General features: G+C 46.6%; 1 protein-coding gene across 1 annotated transcript in view; it reads right to left on the bottom strand.

The window, feature by feature from the left end:
• Positions 1 to 400: 400 nt before the first annotated feature.
• Positions 401 to 14,346, bottom strand: part of LOC146178763 (uncharacterized) — a 95,332-nt gene continuing 81,386 nt past the window's right edge. Inside the window, exons 8-9 of the mRNA XM_084578543.1 lie at positions 4,886 to 4,967; positions 401 to 2,269 (exon numbers count right to left, since the gene is read on the bottom strand). Coding sequence (XP_084434669.1) covers positions 2,167 to 2,269; positions 4,886 to 4,967 — 185 coding nt within the window. The 3' untranslated portion in view covers positions 401 to 2,166. The remainder of the gene's footprint in view (positions 2,270 to 4,885; positions 4,968 to 14,346) is intronic.

Genomic DNA, 14,346 nt, shown 5'->3' with positions numbered 1-14,346 from the left:
GTTCTTTAATGAAACATTGGTGAGCCTCCTACGGCGTCAGCGTCGAGAACATTATATAACGCAATAAGTACATAGTTACGTTTCAAACCTTTGCAGTGTGACTATAAATCAACATCATCTTCCGTAATAGTTTTAGATGCATCACACTCACCTAATCAATATGTAAACACCTCGCATACATGCAGGCGCAACCCACAGCACAGCTGAGAGTGCGTTGACCATAAAATTGGCTATACTATTTTTAACAAGGCACAAGGTGGAACTTACCTTTGTTTAGTCTAGCACCGTTCTTTTTTTTTTTTTCACATTTATATGAGATCCGGTTAGTTTCTGTCACAGCAACCTGAAAGCATTTACCAAAAGTAAACTGACATTATAGGGAACCCACCTTGACTTCCACAAGACAAAATGACGAGGAACTGAGCGGTAGAATATATTTATTTAATCTTTCATAGCTTCTATCAGCCTCTCCTTTCGATGACAACATATCTAGTGGCATAATACTTTGTGTACTTATATATTACATGCTTCATTTTGTTTGCTTTATTTATTAGCAGCCATTTTTTTGCAATAAAATAAATGTATCTGGGCATGTGCACGAAACGATGCATATAATCTGGTATCGACTAGAAGTTACATAAAGTACCGGTGAGTTGTTCTACGTTGGGTAGAAAAGCATTGCAACTATGTGTATTCTCACTGCTACATGTACTTGAAAATCAATTTTGGATATTTAGCTATTTGACCTTGAAACATAATTAATGCATATATGCATACAGTCACTTGGTGACCTGGTGCCGCTATAACGAGGGAAACTGCCCTCCAAGGCTGGCTTACAAAATCAGGCAGCACGTCCTACAGGAACGGGTATGAGTTATCGCTGTCCATATGTATACGGACATCGTAACAGCGGATTGTCACTTTGAGCTTTGAAAAACATCGTCTTCATAAATGTAAAGCACTGATCACCATTGCTTCTGACAACAAAGGTTCTGTAAATTGAAAAATTATAGCGTTACGACGCGCGTAGACTATACTGAAACCGTGCCTGACAATAAATACATAGCACACCTATCTTCTGTCATCAGATAAGGTTTTTTTCTGCATTGATTTTCTTGGTTCCTACTTCCATTGTCAGAGTTTGCTCATTCCATATTTTGGCTTACATTTCTGATCCACTAGCGGTGCTAGTCGCTTGGATGAATGCAAGCGAATGGCAGTGTGAGGCGGATGACGAGCGCCCATCAATCATGACTTGTCATAAGTCATAGCTAGGCCCACATTAAAAGTAGCCAGGTCCATGGTATACCATCGCTTTCCTTTACCGGACCATCGTACATGCTTGCTTACCATTTCCAAGTCTCCCCCAGTCGAAAAAAAACAACAGAACTGTGTCAAAAGTACGACAAAATATCCTGTAGTTCTGTCGTAACCATCAGAATTTTCTGTAGTTCTGTAGTACTTTTCTGCAGTTCTGTAGTTTTTCTGTAGTATATTTCTGTTGTCTGTAGTTCTGTAGTACTTTTCTGTTGTAACTACAGAAATTTCTGATGTTACTCTGTTCTGTTGTCACAACAGGTTTCCCGTCAAAAACCGCACAGAAATTCTGTCGTAACATCAGAAAATTTTCTGTAGTTTTTTCCGACTGGGAATTTCTATAAAGGCTTGCTAAAGAATTGGGGAATTTTCCACTCTTAGATATCGTCGCAAACCATCGATCTCATAGGTGCACCGAAAAGAGCTCTCTCCTAAAGACTCTAAGAAGTCTATGGTTCGTCGGTGAAGTGCCCGCTTTTTAAGGACCTAGCCATAAAATGCGTGGTTCTCGAAAGTTTTGATATCATTGACAAAACCCTGACGAACTGTGAACGACTTGACTGTCAAGGCTTTGCTGTCGGGAACGAGGCCAAAGGGGGCGTTTCTATAATCTTGCCTCTTGAATGAACGTCTTCCAAGACAGTGTCTCGAAGAGCATCCCGGCTTCCTCGAGACCACCATCCGTGAAACCAGCAATCGCCACTGGAAATACCGTGCACACGTTCGTTCCGAGTCGCGTTTAGGTAAAGCAACATTCACACTCGCGAAACAGATCCCGCGTGTTCATGATGCTTCTGCGTGTGGGCCAGACTCCGCAGAGATGTCGAGCCGCGGCATCCTGGCCACGGATCAGCCGTGTTTCCAAGGCGGCGGCTCGCCGCTCGGCTGCGGGGGCACGAGCAGGGCAATGTCCGGCTGATGGACCACACTGGCCAGACGCCGCCGCCGCTTCCTGCGTTTTCCCGAGTGCGACTGTTAGCTTAAAGTGCAGGTGCGGAAACGTATTCTCGGCACTACGCGAAAACGTAAACATTTATTTTTCTTTTCAACAAAGCTGGACAGCCGTTTTTGGAGTAACAGTGCAGCATTGTGGGTAGAACAAGAGAAAGAAGATGGCTACACGATATGGAAGATCACTGAACAAGGGTAAAGGGGAGGAACCTCAGTTCGCAAGTCGTGCCAACGTTTCGACAACCCTTGTTCAGCGCTCTTTCATACAGTGCAGCAATTTGCGGCTTAGTGCGTCGTTAGCAGCGCTTTTAGAAATGCTGCCGTGAGAGAATGTGCTCAAAACAGGGAAAGGAAAATGGAAGAATCTGACTGTATGGCTAGCGTATCTCTCTTCCATTACCACCGAAGTACTTATTCTGGACCACATTTCCACGAGCTCTAGGGAATATACAGCCGCCCAAATCTTTAACTGACGTGCGTGAAGGCCGCATTTTCTATGATTCTATGCACTAACCTGCTGAAAGTACAAGTGTAAGCAAACGCTCAGCAAGCCCTTTTAATCTTGGCCTTCCGCAAGCTTTATCCGCCATAAGGCGCAGAATCACAGAAAAAGCAGCCATAGCACACGCCATGCAGAAAGATTTGGGCGGCTGTACAAGAGTGGACAAACGCCACCAGAAGGCGTGAGCGGCTTTGGTTAAGACCGAAGTTATGAGTGTGAAAGTCGGCCTCATGTGCCTAACATGGAGCAATGAATGATCTCATATCGCTCAACAAAATGACAGCTAGCTGTGCGCCTGGAAACTGCTACTCGCATGGCCTAGAAACTTTCGGCCCCGACTGTACCAGAGCTTTTGGAAATGGATGTCATCAACGTTGCTGCTGTAGTGTGATCTGGTCTGACGAGATGCCCAGTTCACAAAGTGGCCAGGTCTGAGTGCGTAAGGACAGCTCACGAGTGATGGGACACCTCAGCTGCGGAATGGACACTTTGGTGTCCAGCGTGCAGCCAACAATCACGGGCGTCTCTACCGGAGAAGAGCTTTCAGTCTTGAGCTTTAAATCGCCGGCGCAAAAGCATGTACAGTTTCATAAGTGGAATTTCTTCACCCAGCTTCATAACACGCGCTCTCGCTAATACTGCATGTTTCGGTATGGGAGCTGATTCGATCGCATACATTTTGGACAATGGAACAAACACTACTGGGGGTATGCTCGAGCATCATGGCGCCAATTTATTTGCATTACCGGGCTTTTAAACGAAGCTTAGCCAATGGAGCGGTCTATCGGCGTTTTGCTGTTGTTGTTGTTGTGGCTGTAGGAAGAAAGAAAAGAAAATGCACGGGCCTGCTACTGGCTCTCTAGCTGAGCCACCTCCGCTGCCTGATTTATTTATTTATAGGAAGGGAAAGGCGCGGTAACTGTCTCACTTGATTTCTGTGGACACCGCAACCGCGCCGTAAGGGAAGGGAGGAAGGTGGGAGTGAAAGTGGAAAGAGAGAAAGAGGAGCCGTAGTGGAGGGCTACGGAGTAATTTCGACCACCTGGGGATCTTCAACGTGCGCTGATATCGCACTGCACACGGACGCCTCTTCGTTTCGCCTCCATCGAAACGCAGCCGCCGAAGTCGGGTTCGAACCCGGGTACTCCGGCACAGTAGTCGGGCGTCTTACCACTGCACCACCCCGGCGGGGCCACCTCCGCTGCCTTGTGCGGACAGAAGAGAAAATAGAGAAGAAAGAAAAGGAAGGTGGAGAGAAAGACGCGCGCCGCAACAACAGCCGTCATCCACCACCACCGAAGCGGTGGTGGGTGCAGTGGCGGCCTACAACAGATAAAAATTCAGTGGCAGCCTAGCCCCCGCCGCAAGCGGCGGTGACCTACCTGTCCCACCCCCATCAGGGCAAGGATTAGCCACCCTTCACCACCTCCCCTTTCTATCGGCGTTTTTGTTCGCAATGTAAAGAAGCGATAGCAAACAGCCAAAATTGGTCAACTTAGGTTTGGTTTGGTTTGTGGGGTTTTACGTCCCAAAGCGACTAAGGCTATGAGAGACGCCGTAGTGGAGGACTCCGGAAATTTCGACCACCTGGGGTTCTTTAACGTGCACTGACATCGTACAGCACACGGACGCCGCTCCGTTTCGCCTCCATCGAAACGCAGCCGCCGAGGCCGGGATCGAACCCGGGTACTCCGGCAATCTGGTACCGTGAAATATAGGCGGAGAGGTAATAAAGTTAAACCAGGCCTGCATAGACAAAAGGTTACCGTCGCAACAATACCCAGACCTGTAAGCGAAATTTCAAAAATCCCAGGGACGGAATACTCATGGCGAGTCGTTTATGTCATTTAACGCACGTCTCCTAAATTCTACCAGCCATGACAGACACTGTAGCCTGCAGTACAGTTTACGAGCCCTACCCCCCATGGGAAGCATCATGAACGCCCGGCTATTTGTCAACCATCGTAGTGCGCGTGCGCTCTCTGTACACTTCGCGGCTTTGATGGCCCATGCTGCGCCGTGCACTGTCTGGTCTGAAAGCCTTGCGTACAGGTAGCTTGGAAAGCTACCCTGCTTTAACATTTCAGCTCCAGAAATGAAAACGACGAGGCTTACGTTTTGAGCTTGAAGATGACCACGACGACGAGGGCGTTCCCGAGCAAGAGAAACGCCATGGCCAGGCACGGCACCAGGACATCTGCGCAGAGCGGAAAAATATTGTTCGATAATTCAGAACAGTAAAGCACCAGCTCGTAAAAAGGAATATGTTACAGCAGTGCTCCTTGTCACCACCCGCATCGCGCTTACGAAGACATTATTATGAAGTTAATAATAATATTAATAATAATTGGTTCAGAGGAAGGGAACGGCAAAGTTTCTGTCAAACTTACAATGGACACCGAAACCGCGCTGTAAGAGGAGAGATGAAGGTCGGAGTGAATGTGGAAAGATACGAACAGGAGCTGTAGTGGAGGGCTACGGAGTAATTTCGGCCATGACCTTTACCGTGCACCGACATCGCACAGTACTCGGACGGCTCTCCGTTTCGCGTCCATCGAAATGCAGCTGCCGGCGGTCGGGTTCGAACCCAGTGATTTTCGCAGAAAAACCACCCCCTCCCTTCCCTTAAACAAAAAGAAAGTTACAATTGGAAACTAAATTCCGTGTCATGTCACACAACGAGGCCGCTGGAAGCAAGCTCTAACGTCCCTTTGGGGTGAGACAACTTAAAATGACTATCCTTGAACCAAGTTTCACGAGCGTTATCCACCGGCCGCAGACGCATTCGCTGCTGCCGCTATCTACCTTGGCTCGCTTCAGCGCTTGGTAAGCTTCTTGGCAACGGGTCCGATGTTCTCGTTCTTTGATGGTATCTGCAGCCTGTATGATTAAAACTACAAGTTGGGCTAGCTGGTACTATCTTGCTGGTATCATTAGCGGTAAAAACACGTGGACACAAAGAACACAATAATCTAGCGAGTGTCCCATCGCGTTTTTTTGTGCCCGTGTGTTTTCACCGCTAACAAAATTATTTCAGCAAACCTGTCTGGCATGGCTGCGGTCCCTGCCTTTAGCGAGACGGTGTATGTGCATGTGTGTGGCGTATTTACCTAGGTTATATGAACTCCAATAGTTCTAACTACCACAGATACGCGCCTAGTTGAAACATGGTATTTGTAGTTAGTCATTATTAATTAGTCATGGCAGTTTGTAGATTTACACAATTACCCTTCACGCTATGACCCAACCGATTTCGATCATTCCTGGTTCTATTTAAATTCGAGAGCCTGCGGAACGGGCTGAGAGACGTGTATCAAAAGGCGTCGCACCATGCGAACATTCTGCGTGACACTCTGTCCCCAGCCCGCGATGCGGCGCTCACGGCAGCTCGTCGCTACAGCGCAGGACTGACACGGAACCTAACGTAAAAGACCGTCCGCTCTTAAAAAGGTATAGACACCAAATTTTTGGTTTGGTTTGGTTTGGGGGGTGGGGGGTTAACGTTCCAAAGCGACTCAGGCTATGAGAGACGCCGTAGTGGAGGACTCCGGAAATTTCGACCACCTCGGGTTCTTTAACGTGCACTGACAACGCACAGCACACGGACGCCCTGCTTTTCGCCTCCACCAAAAAGCGGCCGCCGAGGCCAATTTCGTGTTTTGTCTTTTGTAATGATACGTAAGACATTACAGGAATCACCACGTGATATCCGCCTACGGCCGTTGCATAATTTATAATCGAATTTCTTTTCATACCTGTTTCGGCTTCAATAGCTGAGCGATGGCTGTGACGTCAAAGTCAAGTCTAGGTCACGTGAGGGATGAAAAAAAAAAAGCGATATCATTGTTCCTGTGTCGTCTGAATTCACTACAACGCTAAAACCAGCCTGCCTTGAGGACAGGAATCAAAACAAGGGAAGAGTGAACGATTATATGGCTGTTTTGTTTTTGTTTTGTTTTTTCATGCCGCGCGCGACCTAGACTTTGTAGTGACGTCACAACCATCTCTCGGCCGATGGAACTGACACTGAGAAGAAATTAAAATTCAGTCAATTATTTAGTGGTCGTAGGCGAAAACAAGGTAGTGATGCATTACAGGAATGTCTTACGCATCATTAATAAGCAGAATAATTTCACCAACATTTGATTAAATTTAAGGTGAACACGCAAGAGTGTGGTCGCTGTCTTGCAAGCGCCGTTGCGTCTGAGAAGTCCCAATATCGAAGCAACCTGACACATGTTAATTAGTTTAATTTAAATTAATTAAATTAATTTATGAAATTTAATGTTAACACGCAAGGGTGTGGTCACTGTCTTGGAAGCGCCGTACAGTCTGAGAAGTCCCAATATCGAAGCAACCTGGCACATGTACAGAAGGACCTGGAGAGGGTGCTTAACATGAGCTGTCAGTTTGCTCCGATGCGCAGTTGGGTCAGCGTACTAGCGCTCTGAACAGAGTGGCCACGCGCTCGCGTATTCAAGTGTGAACGACCCAGTACGACACTATAGCGGGTCATGTTTTGACGGGCATCGCCGAACGCTACAACTTCGCACTGCACGAGAAATGGACAGAGTTGGTCTAATTCTACAAACTAAGATCGCGGTTAAATACGAACGACCAGCCACAAATCTCGGATTGCAACCATACGCGCATCTGTAATTAAACATAGCTATTAAGATTTAGCTAATAGTTGTGCAATAGGGTGCTTCATCTCATTTCTGATTTGCGCCAACACTGGTGCTGCTCTATGGCAAAAGTCAATGTTTTACCTAAAAGAACAAACATGTTTGTTTATTACACGCGTACTTGCTTGATTATACTCAATCACGTGGCTCCTCCGATTTTGCCAGGGATCATAAATGTATATAGCCGAGGAATCAACTTTAAAGGTCATATGCTGATTGGCTTGCTGCTATCAGTATGCTGTTTACAAAAAATTCATAATTTCTGACGAAACATCTGCCCTCTTGTACAATCGTGACAACTTTCAAGTATCAAAGGTCAGCGCAAGCGAGTCGTTTACATAAACGCCGATAGTGGGTCATTGTTTTCAGTGACGCAGCTTATGCTGCGACATACGACATGAGGTATGCCAAACTGATCGAGCCAAAGGAGCTTTTCCGATAACCATTCATGGTGTAAGAAGTAGCTCTTACATCGTTTAACACTGATAGCTTTTCGCCGTGATTCGCCCACCCGAGGACGCGCAGTAAATGGTTTGAAGCGCTATATTGATGAAAATAATTGACATCGAGTCTGAAATTTGTACAAAGAGACCACCTTATATATACTGGCTCAAGGTTTCAGACTGTCGCACTTCTTGTCCGAACTAGCAAGGTTCGAGGTCAAGCTGGGACATTTTAATCCTCGATTAATCGATTATACTTGCTGAAACACATTAATACATTTGTACATGTCTTTGTTCAGCTTCACTGTAGACAACAGTTCATCTAAAATCGCTTTTGTAAAAATCGTATGCAACCATTGCTTACAAGTCTTCCTGTGTTGACTTGAGGGCGTGATGGTATAGTGTGTCGTCTAAGTGAAGTATATAGGTAGAAAGTAGACAGAACAACCACAGCGAAAGCGAAAAGCTGCACTTTAAAGGGATTCAACACGAGTGCAATGGGCGCGCTGGAAAAATTGAGCATTAGAGAGATTTAGCATACCGTGATCCGCGATCCGCCACCGTGACTCTCTACCGCTCGTGGGCGGGGCGCACAAGCTGATTGGTTCCGATGCGGCAGGTCTATGTGCCGAGATCGAGTATGTGGCGCCATCTATTGGCGTCAAAGTGATCTGGGCATGCGCAGTGGAACGCGCGTTCAGGATCACGGTAGCGGATCGCGGATCACGGTGTGCTAAATCTCTCTATTAACTACCAGCACATCAACGTATGCCATTGTACGCTCTGCTGGCTGCTGGCGGCTCGGCGGCAGGCCACGACGAGTGATTCATCGACACCGCTGAGCTCGCCGTTTCAGATGCCAGAGCAGAGACAACAGTCCGCGTCAGGCGACGCGACAGCCGTGGGAAGCGACATCGATGAGACGGGTGCTCGCCTCGTCGCATGCGGCAGTGTAAACCGATAGCGCCTTCCGGAGAGACAGGAGAAGGGAGACAATACAGGTTCGTTGCACTGGGACGTATGGGATTCGCTGCTGTCACCAACGCTTTCTGGTTCGTTCATAGGTTTAGCTCAAAACAGGATATGCGAAGAGAAAGACGTCACGAACGCTTACGAACGACTTTTGTTTATTGGAAAAAGCAAGAGAATATGTAAGGGTAAAGCGTGGGAAAACTAACTAGCAAAAAATGTATGTCTAGAGCACCATCAAATATTACATGGTGACGGTACAGAACTTATCCAGGAGCTTAATCTCACTTGACTGTGAGCCAACCGACGGATTTACCACACGTGCCGCGGGTCTTGGTAATGCAGCTAGCCTCCATGATTTTTACTGAAATTCTTATTGGTCTGATTATATGCAATTGAAGTGTTCTTCAGGTCCGGCAAGCATGGACAATGTGCAGCCTGCGTTTGTATTCTCTTCATATTGACATGTTTTGTTTTACGCTAAACCTTAGAGTGAATGTGAGAGTACTTGCCCACTACAGCGTGCCTTCAGCTTTTGGTGGCCGCAGTCTCTATTTTCTAAATAACTATTCCCCCCTCTCTGTTCTGGCATAAATCTTGCATTTGAGCCAGTCACCCAGCGTTGATATCCGTTACGCTTATCATTAGACTGGCTGCATCCAATGTGTGTATTGCTCCTTGATGTTGAAATGAAGTCGACATACTTTCCAAGTTACTCTCTGCCCAATTGCAGTTCGCACGAAGCATCAAATTCCCATCAGGACTGGTTGCTATGCTTCGTGCGAACACAAACTAGGCAGACAGATTTGAAAGTATGCCAACTTTATGCCAACATCAAGGAGGGCGGAAAATTCCCACCAGGACTGGTTGCTGTGTCAGTGCACTTAATGATCTACAGGTGGTTGTAATTACTTCATAGCCATCCACTATATGACTCCTCTTTCTGTCTTTTCACTTTCACTTCCGCTTTATTCCCTTCCCATATGGCGTGGTTCAGGTGTCAATAGAACAAGTGTGGCATATACTGCACCTTTTTTTTTTCTTGAACCAATTAATATTATCATTGCTTGCTAGTCCTGACTTCTGATGCCATCAGGCCTATTTTTTTCTAGCGCTCATGCTAAAAGGCATCACCGGCTGAAGCGGTGCTAAATAAAAGGCAGATCGGCGGAGATGGGGTGATAGCGGCGATGACGTCGTCCTTCTCACTCGAGCCTGATCATGTATGAAATGTTGCGTGGGGAGACGACTGAAATATATTGGCCGCCCCTTATACATCAATTAAGGCGCAGAAGTTTCTTACACATACCCATGCATGATACCACTATCCGAACTTACAATATAATTTAGTCTTGACCAAGCGTCTGTATGATGTCTTAGTCCGTTTACTATCGCAACCTCTTTAGCCCGTTCCAAAATGTTAGCGCTCATGAAGCAGGTTACTACCTTTATTGTGGACGGTCTTACAGTATCGCATTTGCAATACCGCATTGCGTATACCTTGTTACCAAGCTTTTTTTAACAGAACGTCTGTCTTCGCGACGGCAAACTCAAAGCATGGACCTCCTGATTACAGAAGCATAATTACTTCCTAGCCTGTCTAGGGGTTTGCTCATATCTATTCTACTGACAGCTGGTGCGTTGTTTCCAGCCTCCAGCAAGGTACACCTGCAATTTGTGCTCCCAGTTCTCCTCCCCAGACGCCTCTCGATTTGTCAGGGTGGTGTAACACTAGTCAAGAGGTAGTTGGGCTGCTTGTTAAACCACACGCGCCCCCTTTATTGTAGCTTCTTCTTTTGATCAGCTTGGCTTTGCGTATCCCTATCACATATGGATATGCTACCTCTGCTGTACCAACCAAGGCATCCTCATTCCATTACATCAGCTAACCTTTTTCATGTATTTGACCATACCCTGCATCTAACATACCATATCATTTTATGCCCCAAGGTAATAAATATCACACACACACACACACACACACACACAAAAAAAAAATAAGAAGCACAATCTGCATGGCGTTACCTATCGAATTCGTTCAAGGCTGCGAGCATAGCTCGAATTTTTATCGATCATTCTTACCATCTTCTCAATAACCGACCATTCCCCGCACGCACAGGTTAGCTTGTAAATTTAACCGACTTGCCCTGTTGGTTATGACCATATAATTCTCATTGGCTGCATTGCTCGAGCGTATTAGAGTTAACTCTGATAAGCAAGACTGGAGCTGTGTGCGCATCGATGGGTCGGTCCCAGTGCCGCCGTCCCAATACTCTATGGCTATATATGTATAGCTGAAACTATGAGAGCACTATAATTCAGAAGAGATGCTCGTAAAGCAGTCTGACGTCCGCTTCAAAAAATAACGAGGTTTACTGACGTTTCGACTAAAAACAAGTCCTCTTTAGAAGGTCACAAGATTTTTCAAGCACGCATTTGTAGTGGTATGAAAGGGATTAGTCAGGTTTAGTTGGCAAGCTTTTTTTATGCGTGTGTGTGCTCGCCAACTAAATAGTCACTCGATCATGCTTTCGTAATTCTGATAAAAACGTGCATGAAAAAAAAGTCTTGTTACATACTCATGAAGAGTGGTCCCAAGTCGAAACGTCTATAAATATCGCCATGTTTTGAAGCCTGCGTCAGCCAATTTTATTGTGCCAGGTGGGATCAAACCTAAGTGTTCGTAGTGACTTGTAGACGCGGTAACTACCTCATTGTCGGCGTACGTCTCAACAGATGTCAATTAGAAAGCAACGTGAGGAAACGATGATGGATGAATTGAAAGAAGGAAGAGCGAAATAGTTATTGTAAGGGGTGCACCATGGCTCCGCGTTAATGCCAACCAGTCGGTGTGTCCACCTGCACTGACATCGCACACAGTACGAGCGTGTGGTTCTGCCTCCGTCGGAAAGTGGCCACCGCCGTGGTCTGATCCTGCTCCCCGTCCTTGGGCCCACCAGTCAATTGTCCTCCTCACTAAGCTACCGTGGCGGGTTTGGATGCCCTGGCTGCAGCGGTGAAAAACGAATGAACTGCAGCTCGGCGGCGAGGTGATGACCGCTACAGCAACGATCACTGCGGCCGTCACTGCAGAATCCATGCGCGAAATATCAACAGTTGTCAAGAAAACGCTCTCGTCTGATTCGGTCGTATCTGAAAACACCTGATGCTCCACTTGAAGAGGTGTATGAGCGCTCTGTCTGTTCCGTGCTGCCGCGTTTAAATCTCTTCCTTCAAACCCTTTTGCAGCTAGCCCTCGCGCGATTTTCAAGCAATTTTTGTGCATTTCGAAATGCATTCCTTCTTTCCATGTAGAGAGAATGCTTGCATATTATGACAATTAATTACGCCTGTTTTTATATGTTCAACGCAGATGGTAATCCCTGTCAAAGAACAGCGGTTTAGTTCACGTCTTCGGTAGTGCTAATTAAATGACTGTTCACAGGAGTAACCATACGAATACACTGAAGGAGTAGCTTGTTTATGGGAGATTTTACTAAATTACTAAAGGTATAGCACAGAGGTGATGAGAAGAGAGGAGTCGCTGGAGAAAGATTTGATGTTGGGAAAGGTTGAGGGTCGCCGGAGAAGGGGTAGGCAGCGAACGCGATGGTAAGATGGCATCCTCGAGGCACTGCAGATGAAGTTATGTGATGTTAGGAAGATAGTGAGAGACCGGAAAGCGTGGCGTGACATGGTCCATAGGATCACGAAGAGTCGGACACGACTGAACGACTGAACTGACTGAACTGATAGCACAGAGGCAGCTTCATATTCAATCAGGAGATGCAGATGTGATCTATGGGAAAAGTGGTTGGAAGTGGAGATGACACTCGCTGCCGCAGTCTTCGGTGCCGCTTGCCTTTGCCACGCTCAGCTGTACGATGTGAGGAAGCGCGCGCTATATGGACCACAGCTCTTCTCTGCTCATTAGAAAGGTTTACTGCACCGCGATCCGTTACCGTGATCCGCCACCACGCGTTCCACTGCGCATGCCCAGATCCTCTTGACGCAGATAGATGGCGCCAGATGCTTGAAGTCTGTAGCGTTCGTGCACATAGACCTGCCGATCAGCGCGTGCGCACCGGCCGCGTGCGGTATATAAAAGGTCACGCTGACGGATCTCAGATCACACTATACGAAATATCTCTATTATAACTCCATTTATCTGAAATCATTCTTGGTCCTTGTCCAACGCTTAAAATTTTAAGGCATACAGTGATCATATGTTCATGTGTTAAAATGAAACGAAGTTCCATCGTACTGCAGCCTATGACCACTACGTTCCTATCTTCACGTATAACTACTGGCGAAACCAAGAACAGCGTAACACCTTGGATAGCGAAACTTATAGCGGGCGCACATGGCGCGTAAGAATGTTTGCTTTCAGTGACCATTAGGTGCATTTTCATAGCACACGGGGTGTCTAGCTGGCCTCTGTAAAAGCCCTTGTCCGTTCCATCTAACGAGAGACGCTAAAGCCACCATCAGCATGACATGGCCGGCTCAGCAACTGTTGAAGTTAGCCACCTATTCCCGCCGATGCACTTTTGGAGAATTGAGTCTGACTGAAAAAAGAATTGGGAAAATAATTAAGCTCCGTCTTTTGGGGGACATGACGCGATAGCGTTACAGGGCTCCGGTCTGCGGCTCCACTTGCGTATGCTAGCTCCCTCGGTAAGCTCAGCGATTCCCGGTATGCTCTCGCGCTGCGCTTGCAAGCATGCGAGGGATAATTTAGACTGTTGCTTTAAATCTCCCGCCATTTAATATTGCACATGATATTGCTGCAATATTGAGAAAAGCCTCTTTATAGCACATCGGTGAAAATTTATCTTGTTACAGATTGTCCTGCTTTTTTTTTACTGGACGCTCCGAGATCAAACCCTACCGCCTGAACTACAGTTCCTTATGCTAACACACAGATGATATTTGCCAAGTAAGGCTCGCTTAGTGGCCTGGTTAGAGCAATATGATTTGAGTGACGACCTAAACAATGAAGATTCTGTCTACTCCCCTTTATCCCCATCCACGGCCATAAGCCTTCCCATTCAATAAAGGACATTCAATCAATCAAAGATCCCCAGGTGGTCGAAATTACTCCGTAGTCCTCCACTACGGCTCCCGTTTCTCTCTTTCCACTTTCACTCCCACCTTCCTCCCGTCCCTTACGGCGCGGTTCAGGTGTCCACAGAGCGTGTGTGACAGATACTGTGCCTTTCCTTTCCTGTGAACCAATTATTATTATTATTTTTATATCGCGGGTAATTTGATGATTTCGCACATGGCTCTCCGGTGGCGCATACTATACGATCTCTAATTACTGCATCTCTGATCTCACGCATAATCTTTAGCATGTAGTTATAAGCTACCGCACCATGTGAGCAGCCACACGACACAGATATAAAGATCTGCTTTAACCAAAGCATACGGAAGTGCCTGAATGACCTCGACGTAGCGTGTCCGACCTGGGATCAAA

This window comes from Amblyomma maculatum, chromosome 9 (genome assembly GCF_055883805.1).
Source record: "Amblyomma maculatum isolate TAMU_Amacu chromosome 9, ASM5588380v1, whole genome shotgun sequence".
Lineage (NCBI taxonomy): Eukaryota > Metazoa > Arthropoda > Arachnida > Ixodida > Ixodidae > Amblyomma > Amblyomma maculatum.
This window is presented reverse-complemented; position numbering and strand designations above follow the sequence as displayed.